At 43.2% G+C, this 23,403-nt stretch overlaps 2 protein-coding genes across 2 annotated transcripts in view; one reads left to right on the top strand and one right to left on the bottom strand.

The window, feature by feature from the left end:
* LOC118389029 (rho-related BTB domain-containing protein 3-like) overlaps window positions 1-18,236 on the top strand; it is a 27,157-nt gene extending 8,921 nt beyond the window's left edge. Inside the window, exons 7-12 of the mRNA XM_035778720.2 lie at window positions 8,035-8,144; window positions 8,903-9,008; window positions 10,196-10,369; window positions 12,888-13,054; window positions 17,165-17,261; window positions 18,111-18,236. Coding sequence (XP_035634613.1) covers window positions 8,035-8,144; window positions 8,903-9,008; window positions 10,196-10,369; window positions 12,888-13,054; window positions 17,165-17,261; window positions 18,111-18,229 — 773 coding nt within the window. The 3' untranslated portion in view covers window positions 18,230-18,236. The remainder of the gene's footprint in view (window positions 1-8,034; window positions 8,145-8,902; window positions 9,009-10,195; window positions 10,370-12,887; window positions 13,055-17,164; window positions 17,262-18,110) is intronic.
* Window positions 17,762-23,403, bottom strand: glrx (glutaredoxin (thioltransferase)). Its single transcript, XM_035778718.2, has 3 exons — window positions 23,101-23,403; window positions 21,403-21,531; window positions 17,762-18,249 (listed from the first exon to the last, which is right to left on the bottom strand). Exons 1-2 carry the CDS (start codon window positions 23,305-23,307, stop codon window positions 21,418-21,420), a joined length of 321 nt encoding a protein of 106 aa, XP_035634611.1. The 5' UTR covers window positions 23,308-23,403; the 3' UTR covers window positions 17,762-18,249; window positions 21,403-21,417.

The raw sequence follows: 23,403 nt of genomic DNA, 5'->3' as shown, positions 1-23,403 counted from the left end.
CAAATTTGATCTGGTCTTCATCTAAGTCACAATAGACAAACACAGTGTGCTTAAACTAATAACACACAAAGTATTTTTCTTGTCTATATTGAATATATAATTTAAACATTCACAGTGTAGGTTAGAAAAAGTATGTGAACCCCAAGGCTAATGACTTCTCCAAAAGCTAATTGGAGTCAGGAGTCATCTAACCTGGAGTCCAATCAATGAGACGAGTTTGGAGATGGTTGGTTAGAGCTGCCCTATAAAAATACTCACAAAATTTGAGTTTGCTATTCACAAGAATCATTGCCTGATGTAAACCATGCCTTGAACAAAAGAGATCTCAGAAGACCTACGATTAATAATTATTGACTTGCATAAAGCTGGAAAGGGTTACAAAAGTATCTCTAAAAGCCTTAATGTTCATCAGTCCACGATAAGACAAATTGTCTATAAATTGAGAAAATTCAGCACTGTTGCTACTCTCCCTAGGAGTGGCCATCCTGTAAAGATGACTGCAAGAGCACAGCGCAGAATGCTCAATGAAGTTTAGAAGAATCCTAGTGTCAGCTAAAGACTTATAGAAATCTCTGGAACATGCTAACATCTCTTGACGAGTCTACGACACGTAAAACACTAAACAAGAATAGTGTTCATTGGAGGACACCATGGAAGAAGCCACTGTTGTCCAAAAAAAACATTGCTGCACGTCTGAAGTTAGCAAATGAGAACCAGGATGTTCCACAGCGCTACTGGCAAAATATTCTGTGGACAGATTAAGCTAAAGTTGAGTTGTTTGGAAAGAACAGACAACACTATGTGTGGAGATAAAAAGGCACAGCACACCAACATCAAACCTCATCCCAACTGTAAAGTATGGGGGAGGGAGCATCATGGTTTGGGGCTGCTTTGCTGCCTCAGGGCCTGGACAGCTTGCTATCATCTACAGAAAAATGAATTCCCGAGTTTATCAAGGCATTTTGCAGGAGAATGTAAGGCTATCTGTCCGCCAATTGAAGCTCAACAGACGTTGGGTGATGCAACAGGACAACGACCCGAAACAGAGAAGTAAATCAACAACAGAATGTCTTCAACAGAAGAAAATACGCCTTCTGGACCTCAACATGATTGAGATGCTGTGGCATGACCTTGAGAGCGGTTCACACCAGACATCCCAAGAATATTTCTGAACTAAAACAGTTTTGTAAAGAGGAACGGTCCAAAATTCTGCCTGATCCGCAACTACAGAAAATGTTTAGTTGAGGTTATTGCTGCCAAAGGAGAGTCAACCGGATATTAAATCCAAGGGTTCACATACTTTGCCCACCCTGCACTGTGAATGTTTACACGGTGTGTTCAATAAAGACAAGAAAACATATAATTGTGTGTGTTATAAGTGTAAAGCAAATTGTGTTTGTCTATTGTTGTGACTTAGATGAAGATCCAATTTTATGACCAATTCATGCAGAAATCCAGGTAATTCCAAGGGGTTCACATACTTTTTCTTGCCACTGTACATGCGTTAAAAAGATCAATTGAACTCGGACAAATCAATGGAAACACCCCTATCAGGTCCCGCCGTGTGGGAAAGATTCTGAATCTCCTTATTGTCTCCCAGCAGAATTAGCATTAAGGCTAATGTTTATGTGTATTCACACTATTTTGGGGTAAAGATCAGAGTATAATGCTGATATGGATGTCAACACGAGTACATGTCCACGTCATTGTTACCAGTCAACTGCATTACACTTACAAAAGACTCCAACTACCACTTCCCATTTCTATATGGCTAGCCATGCTACCAGCTTACATGAACTGGAGTTAGCATTTAGCAAAAGGACAAATATTTTCATTTTAGTAACCACATTGTGGGCTTGTTAGAATGCTGACATCGTGACGGATTTGAGGAATATCCACTTTGTTAGATCAGATTTTTTGAATGGGCACCAATTTATTTCCCAATGGTCTGCGTTCCATTGACCTCTTTGCCGCATCTATATATACACTACTGGTCAAAAGCTTTAGAACACCTACTCATTCAAGGGTTTTTCTTTATTTGTACTATGTTCTACATTGTAGAATAATAGTGAAGACATCAACACTATGAAATAACACATATGGAATCATGTAGTAACCAAAAAAAGTGTTAAACAAATCAAAATACACTGCTCAAAGAAATAAAGGTGGCTCAGGTAGTGCAGCTCATCCAGGATGGCACATCAATGCGAGCTGTGGCAAGAATGTTTGCTGTGTCTGTCAGCGTAGTGTCCAGAGCATGAAGGGGCTACATGGAGACAGACCAGTATATCAGGAGGCCGTAGGAGGGCAACAACCCAGCAGCAGGACCGCTACCTCCGCCTTTGTGCAAGGAGGAGCAGGAGGAGCATTGCCAGAGCCCTGCAAAATGACCTCCAGCAGGCCACAAATGTGCATGTGTCTGCTCAAACGGTCAGAAACAGACTCCATGAGGGTGGTATGAGGGCCCGACGTCCACAGGTGGGGGGTTGTGCTTACAGCCCAACACCGTGCAGGACGTTTGGCATTTGCCAGAGAACACCAAGATTGGCAAATTTGCCACTGGTGCCCTGTGCTCTTCACAGATGAAGTCATGGTGTGGGGTGGCATTTCTTTGTGGGGCCGCACAGCCCTCCATGTGCTCGCCAGAGGTAGCCTGACTGCCATTAGGTACCGAGATGAGATTCTCAAATCCCTTGTGAGACCATATGCTGGTGCTGTTGGCCCTGGGTTCCTCCTAATGCAAGACAATGCTAGACCTCATGTGGCTGGAGTGTGTCAGCAGTTCCTGCAAGAGGAAGGCATTGATGCTATGGACTGGCCCGCCCGTTCCCCAGACCTGAATCAAATTGAGCACATCTGGGACATCATGTCTCGCTCCATTGCATCACAGACTGTCCAGAAGTTGGCGGATGCTTTAGTCCAGGTCTGGGAGGAGATCCCTCAGGAGACCATCCGCCACCTCATCAGGAGCATGCCCAGGCATTGTACGGAGGTCATACAGGCACGTGGAGGCCACACACACTACTGAGCCTCATTTTGACTTGTTTTAAGGACATTACATCAAAGTTGGATCAGCCTGTAGTGTGGTTTTCCACTTTAATTTTGAGTGTGACTCCAAATCCAGACTTCCATGGGTTGATAAATTTGATTTCCATTGATAATTTGTGTGTGATTGTATTGTCAGCACATTCAACTATGTAAATAAAAAAGTATTTAATAAGAATATTTCATTCATTCAGATCTAGGATGTGTTATTTTAGTGTTCCCTTTATTTTTTTGAGCAGTGTATATTTTACATTTGAGATTCTTCAAATATCCACCCTTTGCCTTGATGACAACTTTGCAAACTATTGGCATTCTCTCAACCAGCTTCACCTGGAATGATTTCCAACAGTCTTGAAGGAGTTCCCACATATGCCTTGCACTTGTTGGCTGCTTTTCCTTCACTCTGCGGTCCGACTCATCCCAAACCATCTCAATTTGGTTGAGGTCGGGGGATTGTGGAGACCAGGTCATCTGATGCAGCACTCCATCACTCTCACACAGCCTGGCGGTGTGTTGGGTCATTGATCTGTTGAAAAATAAATTATAGTCCCATTAAGCCCAAACCAGATTGGATGGCGTATCGCTGCGGAATGCTGTGGTAGCTATGCTGGTTAAGTGTGCCTTGAAGTTTAAATAAATCACAGACAGTGTCACCAGCAAAGCACCTACACACCATCTATAGCACATGCGGAGATCATCCGTTCACCCACACAAATCTCCAATTTGGACTCCATACCAAAATACACATTTCCACCGGTCTAATGTCAATTGCTCGTGTTTCTTGGCCCAATCAAGTCTCTTCTTCTTATTGGTGTCCTTTAGTAGTGTTTTTTGCAGCAATTCAACCATGAAGGCCTGATTCACACAGTCTCCTCTGAACAGTTGATGTTGAGATGTGGCTGTTACTTGAAGTCTGTGAAGCATTTATTTGGGCTGCAATTTATGAGGCAGGCAACTCTAATAAACGTGTCCTCTGCAGCAGAGGTAACTCTGGGTCTTCCATTCCTGTGGCGGTCCTCATGAGAGCCAGTTTCATCATAGCGCTTGATGGTGTTTGCGATTGCACGTGAAGATACTTTAAAAGTTCTTGAAATGTTCCGCATTGACTGACCTTCATGTCTTAAAGTACTGATGAACTGTCATTTCTCTTTGCTTATTTGAGCTGTTTTTTTCTCAAACGCATTAAGAAGGAACTAAATTCCACAAATTAACTCCCTCATTGTCGTCACACGTCATCGGAGTGCGCAGCTGAACACTGTATGCTGGAAAACACCCGGTTTGTTATTTTTGATTAAAACAAAACCGCTACATATATTGCTAGAACCTATTTTTTTTTATTTTAAATATCAGACATTTGAAAGATCTAGTTTTGACTGTCATAATACCTCTGACGGCAGTAACTTTACGAGCACTAATTATGGCCAATTTAGACTGAGAAAAGTATCTAGTTATGGTAAGGGGTGAAGTAAGTATAGCCAGTTATAATTTTAATGGTTTAGCAGATTATAAAAAAAGATCAGTCTTTACGTGGCTAAAAGAAAAGGAATATAACACGTACTGTTTACAGGAAACACACTCTACATCCTTAGATGAAGTTGTGTAGAAAAAGGAATGGGGTGGTGAAATATTTTCTGTCATGGACAAAGGAACTCAAAAGGTATGATATTAACAAAAATGTTGATCTGAATGTGCAAATAGTTGGGAATTATTCGCAATTTTAGGTGGATCTTTTTTAATATGAAAGTGGACGAAAAATAGATTTGGCTCATTAATCTACAGTGGGGCAAAAATGTATTTAGTCAGCCACCAATTGTGCAAGTTCTCCCACTTAAAAATATGAGAGGCCTGTAATGTTGATCATAGGTACACTTCAACTATGACAAAATGAGAGAAAAAAAATCCAGAAAATCACATTGTAGGATTTTACTTAATTAATTTGCAAATTATGGTGGAAAATACGTATTTGGTCACCTACAAACATGCAAGATGTCTGGCTCTCAGAGACCTGTAACTTCTTCTTTAAGAGGCTCCTCTGTCATCCACTCGTTATCTGTATTAATGGCACCTGTTTGAACTTGTTATCAGTATAAAAGACACCTGTCCACAACCTCAAACAGTCACACTCCACACTCCACTATGGCCAAGACCAAAGAGCTGTCAAAGGACACCAGAAACAAATTTGTAGACCTGCACCAGACTGGGAAGACTGAATCTGCAATAGGTAAGCAGCTTGGTTTGAAGAAATCAACTGTGGGAGCAATTATTAGGAAATGGAAGACATACATGAACACTGATAATCTCCCTCGATCTGGGGCTCCACGCAAGATCTCACCCCGTGGGGTCAAAAGGATCACAAGAACGGTGAGCAAAAATCCCAGAACCACACGGGGGGACCTAGTGAATGACCTGCAGAGAGCTGGGACCAAAGTAACAAAGCCTACCATCAGTAACACACTACGCCGCCAGGGACTCAAATCCTGCAGTGCCAGACGTGTCCCCCTGCTTAAGCCAGTACATGTCGAGGCCCGTCTGAAGTTTGCTAGAGAGCATTTGGATGATCCAGAAGAAGATTAAGAGAATGTCATATGGTCAGATTAAACCAAAATATAACTTTTTGGTAAAAACTCAACTCGTCGTGTTTGGAGGACAAAGAATGCTGAGTTGCATCCAAAGAACACCATAACTACTGTGAAGCATGGGGCTGGAAACATCATGCTTTGGGGCTGTTTTTCTGCAAAGGGACCAGGACGACTGATCCGTGTAAAGGAAAGAATGAATAGGGCCATGTATCGTGAGATTTTGAATGAAAACCTCCTTCCATCAGCAAGGGCATTGAAGATGAAACGTGGCTGGGTCTTTCAGCATGACAATGATCCCAAACACACCACCCGGGCAACAAAGGAGTGGCTTAGTAAGAAGCATTTCAAGGTCCTAGAGTGGCCTAGCCAGTCTCCAGATCTCAACCCCATAGAAAATCTTTGGAGGAAGTTGAAAGTCCGTGTTGCCCAGCAACAGCCCCAAAATATCACTGTTCTAGAGGAGATCTGCATGGAGGAATGAGCCAAAATACCAGCAACAGTGTGTGAAAACCTTGTGAAAGCCTTACAGAAAACGTTTGACCTCTGTCATTGCCAACAAAGGGTATATAACAAATAATTGAGAAACTTTTGTTATTGACCAAATACTTATTTTCCACCATAATTTGCAAATAAATTAATAAAAAAATCCTACAATCTGATTTTTTTTCTTCTCATTTTGTCTGTCATAGTTGAAGTGTACCTATGATGAAAATTACAGGCCTCTCTCATCTTTTTTAAGTGGGAGAACTTGCACAATTGGTGGCTGACTAAATACTTTTTTGCCCCACTGTATATATAAGTATTATAGTGTTTCTATGATATACAGTGCATTTGGAAAGTATTCAGACCCCTTGACTTTTTCGACATTTAAATCGTTTTGTTGTCCTCATCAATATACACACAATACCCCATAATGACAAAGCAAAAACTGTTTTTTAGACATTTACATAAGTATTCAGACCCATTACTCAGTACTTTGTTGAAGCACGTTTGGCAGCGATTACAGCCTCGAGGCTTCTTGGGTATTATTACGCTACGAGCTTGGCACACCAGTATTTGGGGAGTTTCTCCCATTCTTCTCTGCAAATCCTCTCAAGCTCTGTCAGGTTGGATGGGGAGCATCGCTGCACAGCTCTTTTCAGGTCTGTCCAGAGATGTTCGATCGGGTTCATGTCCGGGCTCTGGCTTGGCCATTCAAGGACATTCAGAGACTTGTCCCGAAGCCACTCCTGTGTTGTCTTGGCTGTGTGTTTAGGATCATTGTCTTGATGGAAGGTGAATATTCGCCCCAGTTTGAGGTCCTGAGCACTTTGGATCAGGTTTCATCAAGGATCTCTGTACTTTGTTCCGTTCATCTTTCCCTCGATCCTAACTAGTCTCCCAGTCCCTGCCGCTGAAAAATATCCCCACAGCATGATGCTGCCACCACAATGCTTCACCTTATGGATCAGTTTCCACCAGACGTGACACTTGGCATTCAGGCCAAATAATTCAATCTTGGTTTCATCAGACTTGAGAGTCCTTTAGGTGCCTTTTGGCAAACTACAAGCGGGCTGTCATGTGCCTTTTACTGAGGAGTGGCTTCCGCCTGGCCACTCTACCATAAAGGCATGATTGGTGGGGTGCTGCAGAGATGAATGTCCTTCTGGAAGGTTCTCCCATATAGACAGAGGAACTCTGGAGCTCTGTCAGAGTGACCATCAGGTACTTGGTCACCTCCTTGACCAAGGCTCTTCTCTCCCGATTGCTCAGTTTGGCCAGGTAGCCAGCTCAAGGAAGAGTCTTGGTGGTACCACACTTCTTGAATTTAAGAATGATGGAGGCTACTGTGTTCTTGGGGACCTTGAATGCTGCAGACGTTTTTTGGTACCCTCCCCCAGATCTGTGCCTCGACACAATCCTGTCTCTGAGCTCTACGGACAATTCCTGACCTCATGGCTTGGTTTTTGCTCTGACATGTACCGTCAACTGTGGGACCTTATTTAGATAGGGGTGTGCTTTTCCAAATCATGTCCAATCAATTGAATTTACCATAGGTGTACTCCAATCAAGTTGTAGAAAAGTCTCAAGGATAATCAATGGAAACAGGATGCACATGTGCTCACTTTTGAGTCTCATAGCAAATGGTCTGAATACCTATGTAAATAAAGTATGTTTTTTCATTTTTTAATAATTGCAAAAATGTCTAAAATGCTGTTTTTTTGCTTTGTCAATATGGAGTATTGTGAGTAGATTGGTGTGAGAAATGTATTTATTCCATTTTAGAATAAGTCTGTAACGTAACAGAATGTGGAAAAAAGGGGTCTGAATACTTTCCGAAGGCACTCTATACGGTATGAGTGTTTTTATATTTTGTCTGTTGCTGTGGTATATATGTTATTTGTGTGCCTGTGGTTCTGGTGTGACCCAGGGGCGTGGGAGTGGGAGCACCTCCAGGAGGCCGTGGGGGAGAAGCTGAAGAACTCTCTGGCCGTGGCTCAACTCATGGACCGCGTCCGCTCCTTTATGGGCAGAGACAAGGTGACCCATGGTTAACATGGACTCGCACATGCAAAAAAATACACCCTGTGATACCCTATTCCCCCATATAATACAATACATGTGGTTTTGATCAAAAGCAGTGTACTAGCAGTGCACTAATTGATTGAATTGGGATAATGTTTACTCTCAGATTGAGCAAAGGGAATGGGATGTGGGCTCTTAACATCGGGAGACATGTGACATGCAGGTTCATAATTCGATCTGGTGACCAGGCTTGAGTTCCTTCTATTTCAATTCCATCAGAAGTGAAGTGCCACTTTTGCACTCATCATTTACATGTATCATTTCTCAATACAAGTCATACGCTTGGTTCCAATCCATCTACAGGATTGACTAAGCAGTTGAAAGTCAATGATTTGTGTACTCTAAACCAGCAGGCTCTGGCACAATGCGAGCGATGTTATATCACTGCAGCATAATGAAGCCAATGGGTTTGATATGCAGACTGCTCTGGAAGCGAGCCTGCCTGCCAGTCTGTTTCAGCATTAGCCAGCTCCATTGAGGCGGTCTTGGCAGGGAGGGCAGGGACAGTGGAGTTGGCCACTGCTGAGGCAGGCGTGTAGACGGGCTATTTCTATGCCACGGGTGGGTGGTGGAGATGGAAGCTCAGAATGAATGGCACTCATGGTAGTAAATACCAACAGTGGTGGAATCCTCAGACATAACCCACGCTGTGTGTGTGTGTGTGTGTGTGTGTGTGTGTGTGTGTGTGTGTGTGTGTGTGTGTGTGTGTGTAGGGCTCCAGGGATACGCCTAACGCTCGGCCCGCCCAGCTTGGTCCTCAGTCTCTGGTCAACCTCTTCAACTCTCCTCTCTACTCTGATGTCATCTTCATGGTGCAAGGCAAGTACACACACACACAAAGTAAACTTTTTTCTATTACACAGGATTAACTGATTTCTTCACTGAGGGCCCTCAGGTAGTCAGTCCATTTCATTATTGCACCAGAGAAAAAATGCCATCAACATATTTAGGGTGCCTTGTATGACGTACACTTGATATACAATAGTCGCAGTGCTTTAGACATTCATGCCAGATTTTGTACAATTCTTCTGTTTTGTTTATAAGAGCTTAGTAATACTACAGACACCCTAATATTATGTTTACAGATGTTATATTATGTATACAATTTTATAAATGACTTTGCTGCAGAAACAGTACATCGTTTTTATGACAAACTCTCTCGCAGGGTGATGCCAAGCTCCAAATTCATAAGCAATCATCTACAATAACCCATGTAATGAAATATATATATATTTTTTAAAATATGCCCGACACTTCAAAATGTATCCACTTTGCAGCATGTTCTTCACCTGCGCTGCACCCAACTATAGAGGTCTGTCATAAGTGACACAATGCCTGTCAAGACTTCAAGACAACCATTATGTCATGCTTTATAGCTGTCATAAGCTCTGGGTTCATTTAAACAACCCGTTCGGAGACGGTACATGAGCAGATCATTCGGTAGATGTGAAGCTGTAGAGGCTTGTCTGTTTCTTTCAAGAAAATGACAAAATACAGTGAATAGCTTTCGCTATTATCCTCCACTGTATCGTGAAGATGCTAAAAACCTTCCCCTTACAATAGAGGTATGTCAAGAGTGTGATTAGCAACACGTTACCGAAAGCTCTCTCTCTTCACCTGAACCATCATTCAACCCCGCTCCTCCTCAACTCTTCACCAAGGCCTTGCTGGCATAGAGAATGTGTTCTCAGCAAAGTAACCTGGTAAAATAAGGACTACATTCAAGCAATAAGGTCCGGGGGGGGGTGTGGTGTATGGCCAATATACCACACGGCTAAGGGCTGTTCTTAGCACGACACATCGCAGAGTGCCTGGACACAGCCCCTAGCTGAGGTATATGGCCAATATACCACAAACCCCCAAGGTGCCTTATTACTATTATAAACTGGTTACCAATGTAATTCAAAATAAATTGGTCATACCTTTGGTATATGGTCTGATTCAGGGCAATCAGCATTCAGGGCTCGAACCACCCAGATTATATTTAAAAATAGACTGTGTTTCAGGGAGTGTGTTACCAGCTCACCGGGCGGTCCTGGTGGCTCGCTGCGATGTCATGGCGGCCATGTTCAGCGGGAAGTACGCGGAGGCACGGAGTCGGGTGGTGCCCATCCACGGAGTCTCCTCTGACACCTTCCTCTCCTTCCTGGAGTACCTCTACACTGACACCTGCTGTCCTGGTGGGTCCACTGGCGCAGGGCAGGAGCAAAAACAGGCACTTTGTAAAGGTCCCACTCCGGGTAAACATGGGTTAGGGCTAGACATGGCCTTGAGACCAGGGGTGGCCAAACCATCATTCTGGAGAACTATTGTTTCAACCTTGTTCTAACTTATGCTGCGTTTAGATGGTACGAGGTAGACGGCAAACCCGGATGTCATTGTTTTCAATAAAAGCACAATGGTAGACGGGACTTGTCGCCAGAGTTCAGATATTTCAATGTTGATTTGCCCTGTTTGTTACTGAAATCACCATAGCAACGCATACCATCGTGCTGGCTTGCTTTTGCATTCACCCTCTTTCTTGCTTTCTTGTTCCGCTATACCGATTGGTATGACGTTTTTTTTGTGTCCCTCATCTAAACGCGGCATAACACTCAGTATTCAGCCAATTAAGGTCCTTATTATGAGCAGCTGATTCCCTAGAATAACAGGAAATTAGCTGTAAAAATTCTATATTCTCTCAGCCTCATTGTGTAGAATAGCATGAGATTAGCTATAAAACTGCACATTATTTTTTTAAGTCCCATGGCAATATGTGTAGAATTGCAGGAAATTAGCTTTAGCTCAGACTAGGGGTGTAACAGCTCACCAAACCCAGTTTGGGTTGGTTTCGGTACAGTGGGAAAATGAAATGCCAACAGTTACTGCAGTAAATATTTGTTAATTTAAGAATATATTAAGTGTTGGTATTCATGTTTCCATATACTGTATGATCATGAGTCATAATGATGAGGGCACAATCAGGAATACCAACACATTGTATTTTCTTAAATGAAAACACGATTACTCATGACCAACACTAAAGTAAAGTGAAATATGCTTGTGAAATCAATGTGTAACCATGGCTAAGATATTGTATAATGTTATCTTACAAAGAGAAAAATATGTGACTCTCACAAAGAGGGTGTGTCTGATGCATGGTACTTCACATTTCCTACTCCAGGGTAATGTGATGGGCTATCACTATTAAGTAGCTCTCTGTAGCCCTGGAGGTCCATCCATCTGTATTACGCAAAACACGGGGTGCATTGGCCAATTCTTTGACAACATTTTGCTTTAGTTTGCTAATATAGAGCGGGTACTCCCAGTTTGCTGAAATGGGTGCGAGAGAGCCACGTTCATAATGTGGCTCGAGCACTTTCACGAGGTGCTGAAACCCCCTATTCTTCTCAACCACTGAGAATGGGCGCATATTCATGGCCAGGGGGGCAACTTTCACTGGGGATGGGCATATCCCCCCCACATTCTGAAATTGCATTTTTGTCCCCCCGTTTTGTCATTGGAATGTGATACAAAACGTGGCAACGGTGTGCTTTAGGACCATGCGGACGCCTCCAAGAGGTCGGGTAGGCTGTTTGGAGTGTTTATCCGACTGGATAAAAAAAAATATATATATATATATATAAAATCCCCCCCACACACACACTTCTAAAGCCAAAGTTGCGCCTCTGTCCGCAGCTATAAACATACCTATCGCTCTAGTAATTTCTTTGCCCCGGTCAGAATCCGCTGCAAAGGGCTGCTTAAATGCAGAGGGGAGACAAAGTTGTGTTGTTTTTGTGTGTTTCTGTCTTGCTCTGTTAATAAGAAACATGGGCTGAAGTAGGCGTAAATGTGTCAACATGTTTGAGGTGATGGCAGCTGCATAGGCTATACTCATTGAGCATTGTCGACATACTCGCTCTGTCGATCACCGTTGTAATCTACTGGGAAGTGCAAATGTTCCCAAACTAGAGATTTAAATTATGGAGAATTCTCCTCCGACCCCACCACTCGCCATTGTACAGAACTAGCTCCCAGCTGCGACAAAAGGATATATTGAAATGCTCCAATTAAGATGAGAATTTTGATAACGTTGATGTTTTCTTATTTCAGATTTACTCAAGCCTATAGGCCCAGCGATTTTATATTTTAAATATATATTTTTATGTATTCAGTCAGGTTCACAGTGCGGACCGAACAGAGGTCTCCATACCAAACGGTTCGGTACGAATACGTGTACCATTACACCCCTAGCTCAGACCTCGAAGGGGCCCCGCAAAACTGCAGTACGCCACTGTCCGGGTCCTCGGTGCTGCTCAGTAGAGGCTGTGACATGATTTACGGTGGATTTACATGCTCAGATGGTATAAATAGTATCTCTTATGGCCGAAAGGGATTTGACTGTCAGCCCCCCAAAAAATTGACAGGCTGGGGGGACATCAAAAGAAATTGGAGTGGACACTGACCCTAGTACGATATGATAAATAGTACTGTAATGCCCGATTTGTTTGGAGGGTGAGCGAGTGAGTGTGAGTTGTTATCTGGTCGTTGGTTTATTTTTCACAGCTGTGTGTAATGTGATATGATTGACAGTCTGTGCGGTTTATAAATCCCAACAATGGCATGGATTTCAACCACAATTTACGATCAAATCCGTGCATGATTTTCTAAATGAGGCTCCAGTATGTTTGACAGTGTCTATGTATGTGTGTCCAGCCAGTGTGTTGCAGGCCATGGCCGTGCTGGTCTGTGCAGAGATGTACCAGGTGAAGCGCCTGCAGCACCTGTGTGAGGTGTGTGTGTGCGCCTACCTCCAGAGCATGCCTAGCCGAGAGCTGGCATCAACCGGCATCAGTGTGATCCGGCTTCTCCGTAGGGCTAAGGTAGGTGTGTGAAAGATATTCTCCATTTCATCTTGGCACTCCTGTAGATCTGAAACGTTTGATAGGTGTGAGCAATATAGTGAAGATTCTCATACGCGTTTGATTCTTTAAAATCTACCAACATGGTCTCAGGGAAATCAATAGGATTTGGGAAGTTTATTTGTACCCCTCCTTTTAGTATGATATGTTACAAATGGAATAGTGGTCATACATCATCATTCGAATTGGAGGAAATATAGTATTGTAATGAAACAGGCAGGGAGCAGATCTCAAACACTCAACCTTCTAGCCCGAAGTCTGGCGCGCTATCGACTGTGCCCCAAAAAACATGCTCAAGCGGCAGAGTCGATATCCGCACTTATAAACCCAGGGTTGTTACACTACTCCCTCCTTTCAAAGAGCGCGTCCTCATGCTAGCTTACAACTCTGCCTTATATGAACGCACTCCATTGGCCAAGCACACGCACTGTCGTGGATGCAAGGTCTGATCACTTCTGACACCAATGTAATGAAACAGGCAGGGAGCAGGTCTCAAACCCTTGACGTTCTAGCCCGAAGTCCAGCGCGCTATCGACTGTGCCCCAAAAGCATGCTCTAGCGGCAGAGTCAATATCCGCGCTTATAAACCCAGGGTCGTTACAGTATCATTCTACTGTAACAATGGCGCCGTAGAAGAAAGCTGACGTTTTACATGTCCCCAACTGATGGTGTTTTTTTGTTTGTTTATTTGTAACTTATTTTTTTAAACTTATTTTGTACAGTGTTCCGCTTATGTCTCTTATGATCGAAAATAACTTCTGGACTTACTCACCACGGACTGGCAGAATCCTTTTTTTCCTTTTAACGAGTCTGACGCAAATGATATACTGCTTTCTCGGGAACAGGCCCAGATCCCTGTGATTTGGGTGGAGAAAAGGGGTCCAGAGGGCGGACTGCCTTCGGAGAATTCATAGGCGATCGAATAAACCTCCACTTCCTTCCATTCTGCTAGCAAATGTGCAATCTTTGGAGAATAAAACAGATGACCTAAGTGGGAAGATGAATCTACCAATGGTAATATCTTATGTTTCACGGAGTCATGGCTGAACGATAACACTATCAACATACAGCTGGCTGGTAATATGGCGGCGTCTGGTAAGACAAGGGGCGACGGACTATGTATTTTTGTAAATAACAGCTGGTGCACAATATCTAAGGAGGTCTCAAGCTATTGCTCGCCTGAGGTAGAGTATCTCATGATAAGCTGTAGACCACACTATCTACCTAGAGAGTTTCTGTATTTTTCGTAGCTGTTTACATACCACCACAGACGGAGGCTGGCACTAAGACAGCATTGAATAAGCTGTATTCCGCCATAAGCAAACAAGAAAACGCCTACCCAGAGGCGGCGCTCCTAGTAGCCTGGGACTTTATTGTAGGGAAACTTCTGTTTTACCAAATTTCTATCAGCATGTTAAATATGCAAACCGATGGAAAATAATTCTGCACCACCTTTACTCCAAATACAAAGCTCTCTCTCGCCCTCCATTTTTCAAATCTGACCATAATTATGTCCTCCTGATTCGTGCTTACAAGTAAAACATTAAAGCAGGAAGCACCAGTGACTAGATCAATAAAAAAAAGTGGTCAGATGAAGCAGATGCTAAGCTACAGGACTGTTTTGCTAGCAGACTGGAATATGTTTCAGGATTCCTCCAATGGCATTGAGGAATACACCACATCTGTCATTGGCTTCATCAACAAGTGCATCAATGACATTGTCCCCATAGTGTCCGTACATACATACCATAAACCATGGATTACAGGCAACATCCAAACTGAGCTAAAGGCTAGAGCTGACACTTTCAAAGGAGCGGGACTCTTAACCCAGAAGCTTATAAGAAATCCCGCTATGCCCTCCGACAAACCTTCAAACAGGCAAAGCGTCAATACAGGACTAAGATCGAATTGTACTACACCGGCTCTGATGCTCGTCGGATATGGCAGGGCTTGCCAACCATTACAGACTACAAAGGGAAGCACAGCCGAGAGCTGCCCAGTGACACGAGCCTACAAGACGAGCTAAACTACTTCTATGCTCGCTTCGAGGCAAATAACACTGAAACGTGCATGAGAGCATCATCTGTTCCGGAAGACTGTGATCACGCTCTCCGCAGCCGATGTGAGTAAGACCTTTAAACAGGTCAACATTCACAAGGCTGCAGGGTTAGATGGATTACCAGGACATGTACTGCGAGCATGCGCTGACCATCTGGCAAGTATCTTCACTGACATTTTCAACCTCTCCCTGTCCAAGTCTGTAATACCAACATGTTTTAAGCAGACCACCATAGTGCCTGTGCCCAAGAACACCGAGGTAACCTGCCTAAATGACTACCGACCTGTAGCACTTACATCTGTAGCAATGAAGTGCTTTGAAAGGCTGGTCATGGCTAGGCCTGATCAACGACAAGACAGCCTATAGGGAGGTCAGCACACCAAGACCGTCGTGAAGAGGGCACGACAAAACCTATTCCCTCTCAGGAGACTGAAAAGATTTGGCATGGATCCTCAGATCCTCAAAAAGTTCTACAGCTGCACCATCGAGAGCATCCTGACCAGTTGCATCACTGCCTGGTATGGCAACTGCTCAGCCATCACTGGGGCCAAGCTTCCTGCCATCCAGGAACTCAATACCAGGCGGTGTCAGACAAAGGCCCTAACAATTGTCAAAGACTCTAGCCACCCTAGTCATAGACCGTTCTCTCTGCTACCGCATGGCAAGCTGGACCGGAGTGCCAAGTCTAGGGCCAAGAGGCTTCTAAACAGCTTCTACCCCCAAGCCATAAGACTCCTGAACATCTAATCAAATGGCTACCCAGACTATTTGCATTGCCCCCCTTCTCTCTTTTACACCGCTGCTACTCTCAGCTGTTATCATTATACATAGTCACATTAATAACTCTACCAACATGTACATATTACCTCAACTAACCGGTGCCCCCACACATGGACTCCGTACCGGTACCCCCCTGTATATAGTATCGCTATTGTTATTTTACTACTGCTCTTTAATTACTTGTTACTTTTATTTCTTATTCTTATCCATTTTTTGTAAACTGCATTGTTGGGTGGCGGCTCGCAAGTAATCATTTCACTGAAAGGTCTACTACAGCTGTTGTATTCGTCGCATGTGACTAATAGAATTTGATACGCTATACCCGGGTCATACAATATCATACGAATTGGAGGACGTATAGTATCCTACGTTATACAATATCACACAAATTGGATGTCGTTAGCACCCAGCAGGTTGAGAATTTACATTGCAGGTTAGTAGAATAAGGTTAAGTGGAAGGGTTATCTAAAATGCTACAGTCGTCCCCGACACGACCATGCAACCTTTGGGTTGCTAGACGGTCATGTTATATGCCAACCCGTCCAACTGCCCTACTTTTTAAGTAATCGTAAGCATTATTTTATTGGTAATGTAACACGTCATAGCAAATAGAGGTACAAATGTAAGTAACATACCCTACATCTGTTTAATATGGTCAGGGTGAATTTACAGAAGTAAGAAGCCTAGGGGAAGGATTTTGGATTCAGCAAGAGTGTATGTGTGTTCTGACACAAAATAGCTTATCTTCAGTAGCATCCACCACATTGCGTTCCACTCAGTGGAGGTATAGAGTGAGAGAAGACAAGGAAGTCACTTCAGACTATTCAGATGATGCACCCCTTGATGTTTCAATGTTTCTAATATTCAGTGCCAAAAAATAAATGTATGATTAAATAATTGTAGTTTTATTAATGATCCTTACCACAAACCTGAGAGGATTTGGTTAAGGAAATAACTTGTACCGAACGCTGTGAAGGATTAACCCACCAATGTGCTGTCACCTATCCAGTTCTTTCTGGTCATTGGTTTAAAAACACTGGAGGCAGGGAAAGCAGAGAATATGCATGCATGCACATTGCACATGCACAGGGTTGGAAAATGTCATTTTCCGTGTGGAAGTCATTGCTGGTGTTAATTTATTCCGCCCCATATATTCTAAATCTTCAACAGTTACACAATACATCTTTACTCAAATAGCTGACTCCTCCCCTCTCTCTACCTCTCTCTCACAGTGCCACAACGCAGAGCAGCTGTACGTATGGCTCCTCCACTTCATAGCCAATAACTACCTAATCTTCAGTCACAAGCCAGACTTCCTGGAGCTCTCAGGTGAGAGATCAGACACAAGACACATTGATAACTCAAACTCACCAAGTGTGACTGGTGTTGCAAAATCCATGCTATGTCCAACTAAGGAAATGGACACGTGCGAGTCACCATGAGCTAAAACCGATGCCAGCTGTTGTGAAAGCGAATGACATTTTACTGACAGCTTTATGTAGACCGTATGTTAAAGGGAAGTAGTGAAGTGTAATCCATTTAGGCATAATGTTAGTTTTGAAAGCACAAATTAAGTAGGGGACATATGAATTCTGAAAGGGAACATACTACAGGTCAAATAAGCAGTTCTGATTGAGGATGTAGTAGATTGTCATCGCATGTAAAACATTTACACACCTTTACATTTCCTAAATAGAGCTTGCACACACACCTATGACGCTAAATTAGCATTGTTAGCGTTTACCTTTCTTGACGCTCGTCAAGCCACTTCATCCCAGACTATGACACATCTATAAAGCCCACACGGTTTAATAAGCACACAGGGAAGGTTTAGTTGCATCTACAACAGGTTTATTTCCATTGACAATGTCATCGTACACCAGTGCATATTTAAGGTCAAATGGACGGATCTTTAAGGGCACAAGTGAAGTGATACACGATACAAAGACTAAATAGTACTACAATATTATTCACATTGGTCCAGCTCTTGGGTGTAAACACAAGTGTTTCAGGCAGAGCATGCATGTGGCTTGATGGCTTCATAGAAATGTTGGTTTAGGCAATGACGGATAAAAATAAATACTGGCACTGTGTGTGTACGTGCGCATCCATGTGTGTGAGAGAGCGGGGTGACATCGTCATGGCAACCTTGTTTTTTGTTGTTGTCTTGGTTGACAGAGGAGGAGCGGGAACAGGTGGAGAGACTGCGCTGGCCTTCCCGAGGTTACCTTCAAGAACTGAGCGAGTACCAGCAGCGCCGACGCAAACTCAAGAAGTCCCGCTGCCTCGTCATGTGACACCCACCCGCCGCCACACCCTGGAGAAGTAGTGAGAGGCAGAGAGGAGAAGAGGAAGGTGTGGGGCGAGAGGAGTTGAGAGAAGGCATTAAAAACAGAACAGAACATAATTGAGTCATCTGCCTCAAATGGACAGTGAAAAAGAGGGACAGAAAGCTAACCAGCTCGGGAGGAAACCCAGAGGGTTAAGCACAGAGCTGAAAGGTCGAAGTGGCCTGGTCGAAAGGCGACGTCTACGGGAGGTGACAAAAGACTGACGCACTCTGGTCCCCGAGGACCAACACGTGACTGTGTCCCCAGGACAAAATGACTGATTTACTTAACCAGGGAGAATTTCAAATGACAGCTGAATACCACTGGAAACCAGGGCGTAAAAAAGTCAATAATGGCCATGTTCGTCCTTTTTGCAGTCGCGCTGGCTGCATAGCTCATACGTTTTCTATATCATACTAATGTGGTTTCTGATATGTAAATCCTTCTCCAGGCATTGTGCACATGCAAAAAAGATGACCTGGAAAGCCACCATTATCTGTTCATGGAGGACTGTATCTGTAGCCCAATGACTAACAGTATAGAAATGGCCCTTTCCATGGCAAATAACTATCCATGGAGAATGGACAGTGATCCTCTTTGCCATCTCCACACAGGAGAGAGAACATTTTGGTTTTTAGCAGAGAATTTAAAAAATGTGCCTGGAAACATTCAAAGGAACATGGCTGAAATGTATCCAAAACATTTGGGAGTCTGTCTAATGAACGTGACCCGGGATTGTGCGTCTATAGAGGATGTCTGTATCTAATCTATACTTGACACAGAATCCTACAGTCCCAAATCAACCCAAGGCGCTACACCCTTCTCATTGAAGCCATGAAAGTTCAAGATCGACCATGGTACTGCAGGCATTGGTAGCAGGAAACAGGATCCCCCATTAGAGTAAATGGAAAAATGGCAACCTTCGTGTTGATAAAAAAAATGTTTTTTTAAATGCTTCTAATATACCAGATGTCCTTGAACCGATTATTTTCAAAATCGCACACAGAAGTTAAGGACAATTGAGTTGCTAATATTGGCGGCCTGCGGTACCCTGGTCAGCCTTCAACTTGAGGTACTCAATGAGAGGGGGCAGCACTTTGCTAGCCTGCAACATCACTTCCTGGAGTAGCTGAAACAGCGCATGTCACCATGAGACACCATCTTAACCGACTTAATTTGGATTCAATGCGCTATTGAGTATTCACATAGGAATGAATGGTGTCACGGGATTGATGGCTTTGTCCATTCAATATATACAGTTATTGGCTACACCCTACATACAACTTAATGTCCCCTTCTTTTATGTCTGTAATGGGTCATCAAGAAGTGCCTAGGGCTATAGGAGTTGATCTGGGACTAGGCCAACATAACTGTGAGTACATAATGGTCCTACATGGCTGTCTTATTGGGTTATTCTGCAATGCTAAATCCTCTTAAGAGTGTTAACAGCATTGGGGCACCTGGAGACTTAAATCACCACATACACACCTTCTGTGGTGAACAAATGATTTGATCTGTTCATTGAAACCATAACCAAACAACACCTCTGGTTTGACCTCATTTTTGCCACGAGATTATAATTTGACAGTGCTGCGACTATTTTTGTAATGTGTACTGTCTGTACCAGGGGGTGTTCTGTGTTTTTTTTTTAAACATCTGGAGTAGAGCTAACTGCGTAATGCACCCAGCATGTGGAGACTAGAGGGTGCGGGGTGTTTAGTTTCGTGGCCCTCTAGCCACAGGGGATGGCCGTGTACAGTAGTTGTGACCTCTGAGTCACTGGGAATAAAGACATGTTTTAGAAGAACACGTTGGCACGTCGCCTACTGAATCGTTGACATGCATCTGCTCGGTACGAGAGGTCTTCTGTCGCGTGTGTGTGTGTTACTGCTTAGTGTGCATTAATAATGCACATACATATTCACATACAGCATGTCATGTGTTGAAGGTTAGTCTGAAGCTTGGTTGCTTTTGGCTTGAATTTAAACTACATGCATTTATACACACACAATATGATTTGAAGCAATTTCAACCTCAAACCACAAAACACATAAGCAAATGACTTGCATTCCTAAGCTTTTTGTGGGTGTATGGCTCTTTATTACTCATGACCACTTATGTTGAAAATGTTAGAGTAGTTAACGGCTCTGCATAAGCTCTAAATTAATCAACCTTGCGCAATCTTAACATTTTCAATTTCACCTCATCCACGTGCGTGTGACGGAGAGTAAGTCACATGTTGGTGTGAGTAACGTGCATTTATGCCCCCCCCCGGGTTGTATCAATGTTGCCAACAACATAAGTTGTGACTAACAGGCCAACTGGTGTATTGAGACATACTGTATGTTGGGATCTCTAGCAGAGAGGTTGAGGGATACCTTGTAAAAATGCTTTTGTTTCACAGTTAGCTCCCTTCTGCCTTGTTAACAAGCTAAAATGCAGCATGCACCGCAAACGTCAATTTAATCTTGTGTTGCCAGATTCCGTAATCTCACATTTGCTCTGAAAGGGAAGGCTGAATTGAGGCTAACAACAATCTAATCCATACACTCTTTAGTCTGTTTCTGGAGGAGAATAGCTCCCACTCTCTGTACCTTGGTAGAAGCTTATGACTTATGACCTTTGCCTCTGGGGTCATTCATAAGTCAAAACGGGTCCCCTAAATGGACAGAAATATTATTTAAATCTAGGTCCTTAGGCTATGTGTTGTTTTTTATTTAACTAGTCAAGTCAGTTAAGAACAAATACTTAGTTACATGTGTCCCAAGGTGGCTGTGGAGGATCCGTTTGGCCAGCAGGTGGCGTGGTTCTCTGGCCCCTGAGCTATCTGTTCTCTAGCCTCCCGAAACACCACCTCAGCTTTTCCCAGTCTGGAGGCTTGCTGAAGAGCCACATTACTCCCCCACAACTTCCCTCTCTACATTACAAACTCTAATCCCCTGCCTTGTGCCTCCCTCTCAACTTCCCTCTGTACATTACAAACTCTAATCCCCTGCCTTGTGCCTCCCTCTCAACTTCCCCCTCTACATTACAAACTCTAATCCCCTGCCTTGTGCCTCCCTCTCAACTTCCCTCTCTACATTACAAACTGTAATCCCCTGCCTTGTGCCTCCCTCTCTCCCTTTCATGCGTGTACATACCTGGGGCAGTGTGTGTCACTGCAGCGCACCAATGGACTGCAGCATCCCCTCCAGTTTCCCACTTTCGTCCAGATCTGCCACGTCACTGCCCCCTCCCACACACTCCTCACCGATGAACACCCGCGGGACCTACACACACACACACACACACACCACACACACAGTACTATTTATATTTGACAACTTTATACTTCTCTACATTCTTAAAGAAAATGTGTGCTTTTCACTCCATACATTCCCTGACACCCAAAAGTACTAATTACATTTTGAATGCTTAGCAGGTCAGGAAAATGGTCTAATTCACACACTTATCAAGAGAACATCCCTGGTCATCCCTACTGCCTCTGATCTGGCAGACGCACTAAACACATGCTTTTTGTAAATTATGTCTGAGGGTTGGAGTGTACCCCTGGCTATCCGTACATTTTTAAAAACAAGAAAATGGTGCCGTCTGGTTTGCGTAATATAAGGAATTTGAAATAATTTTTTACTTTCAAATCAAATGTTATTGGTCACATACACATGATTAGCAGATGGTATTGCAGGTGTAGTGAAATGCGTGTGCTTCCAGCTCCGACAGTGCAGTAATATCTAACAAATTACACAACATATACCCAATACACACACATCTAAGTAGGAATGAATTAAGACGATATACATGTATGAGCAATGTCAGAGTGGAACGGACTAAGATACCATAGAACACAGTATATATAGATATGAGATGAGTAATGGCAGATATGTGAACATTATTAAAGTGACTAGCGTTCCATTTCTTAAAGTGGCCAGTGATTTCTAGTCTATGTCTATAGGCAGCAGCTTCTAATGTGCGAGTGATGGCTTTAACAGTCTGATGGCCTTGAGATAGAGACTGAAAAACAGCTTCTCGGTCCCAGTGATCTGTACGGCAAGGAACTTGAAGCTTTCCACCTTCTCCACTGCGGTCCCTTTTATGTAGGAAGTCCAAGATCATCTCCTTTGTTTTGTTGACATTGAGTGAGTAGTTGTTTTCCAGGCACCACACTTTGATACTTAAGTATATTTAAAACCAAATACTTTTAGACTTTTACTCTAGTAGGACTTTACTGGGTGACTCACTTTTACTTAAATCCATTAATAAGGATAGTAAATTAATAGCTGAATACATTCACATGTGATGAGCTTCAAGCCAATCAGCGTTCATAGATTGCTGAGTCATTGCGATGGACGATCGAACTGTTATGCCGCGTTCAGAACAACTGGGAATTCGGGAAAAAACGAACTCAGACTGGGAAAAATCGATTTGAACGGTCATCCAACTCGGAATTCCAAATTGTGAACTAGGGCCTCTTTCGAGAGCTCCAACTTTCCTACCTGAAAATCATTGACGTCATTAGTTGTTTTTTAAAGGGAAATAACACAAACAAATGTATCATGTAACGTTACAATAGTCCGCATATATTTTTTTAAACTACGGTATGTACATTTACATTTAAGTCATTTAGCTACAAAAAAATGAGACGTCGAGATATTACGCTCGTCATGAACTCCTTCACCGAAAAGCACTCTTTGTTCTCAAAAATCATCAATTGAACGACAGCCATCTTTGAGATCGCGCCCAATTGTCTGGATACAAAGTTACATGCAGTGTTGTACTAATCACAACAACAAAGGAATGACGAGTTGAAATACTGGCAATACTGGAATGAAGACACTCACCGTCCGAGCTCCAGTTATCTCCAAAAAGTAGTCCTGTAAACTACTCATATCGCTCCGTCCAGTGATGTCAATAAATTCTAAATGCCCAGCTTTGAATTTGTACTTTGTCAATACCTCTTTGGCCGTAACGCAATACGGGCACGATGGTTTGAGAAATATTGTAACTTTGTCTCCTCTAAGTTTAGTTTCGACAAATTCCTGTGCCATTCTAGCGTTAGTTGAAAGACAAATTTGATATGAACAGCTCGGCGCGATTAATGTTTTGATGAGCAGTCTACTTCCGTATTGTGTCAGAGGAGGCGT

This window comes from Oncorhynchus keta, chromosome 10 (assembly GCF_023373465.1).
Source record: "Oncorhynchus keta strain PuntledgeMale-10-30-2019 chromosome 10, Oket_V2, whole genome shotgun sequence".
Taxonomy (NCBI): Eukaryota; Metazoa; Chordata; class Actinopteri; order Salmoniformes; family Salmonidae; genus Oncorhynchus; species Oncorhynchus keta.
This window is presented reverse-complemented; position numbering and strand designations above follow the sequence as displayed.

Excerpts from the sequence above, each read along its gene's own strand:
- glrx (XM_035778718.2), bottom strand. The coding sequence starts at position 23,307 with ATGGCACAGGAATTTGTCGAAACTAAACTTAGAGGAGACAAAGTTACA. Across the intron at positions 21,532-23,100 it reads AGATAACTGGAGCTCGGACG|GTCCCGCGGGTGTTCATCGG; the intron begins GTGAGTGTCTTC and ends GTGTGTGTGTAG.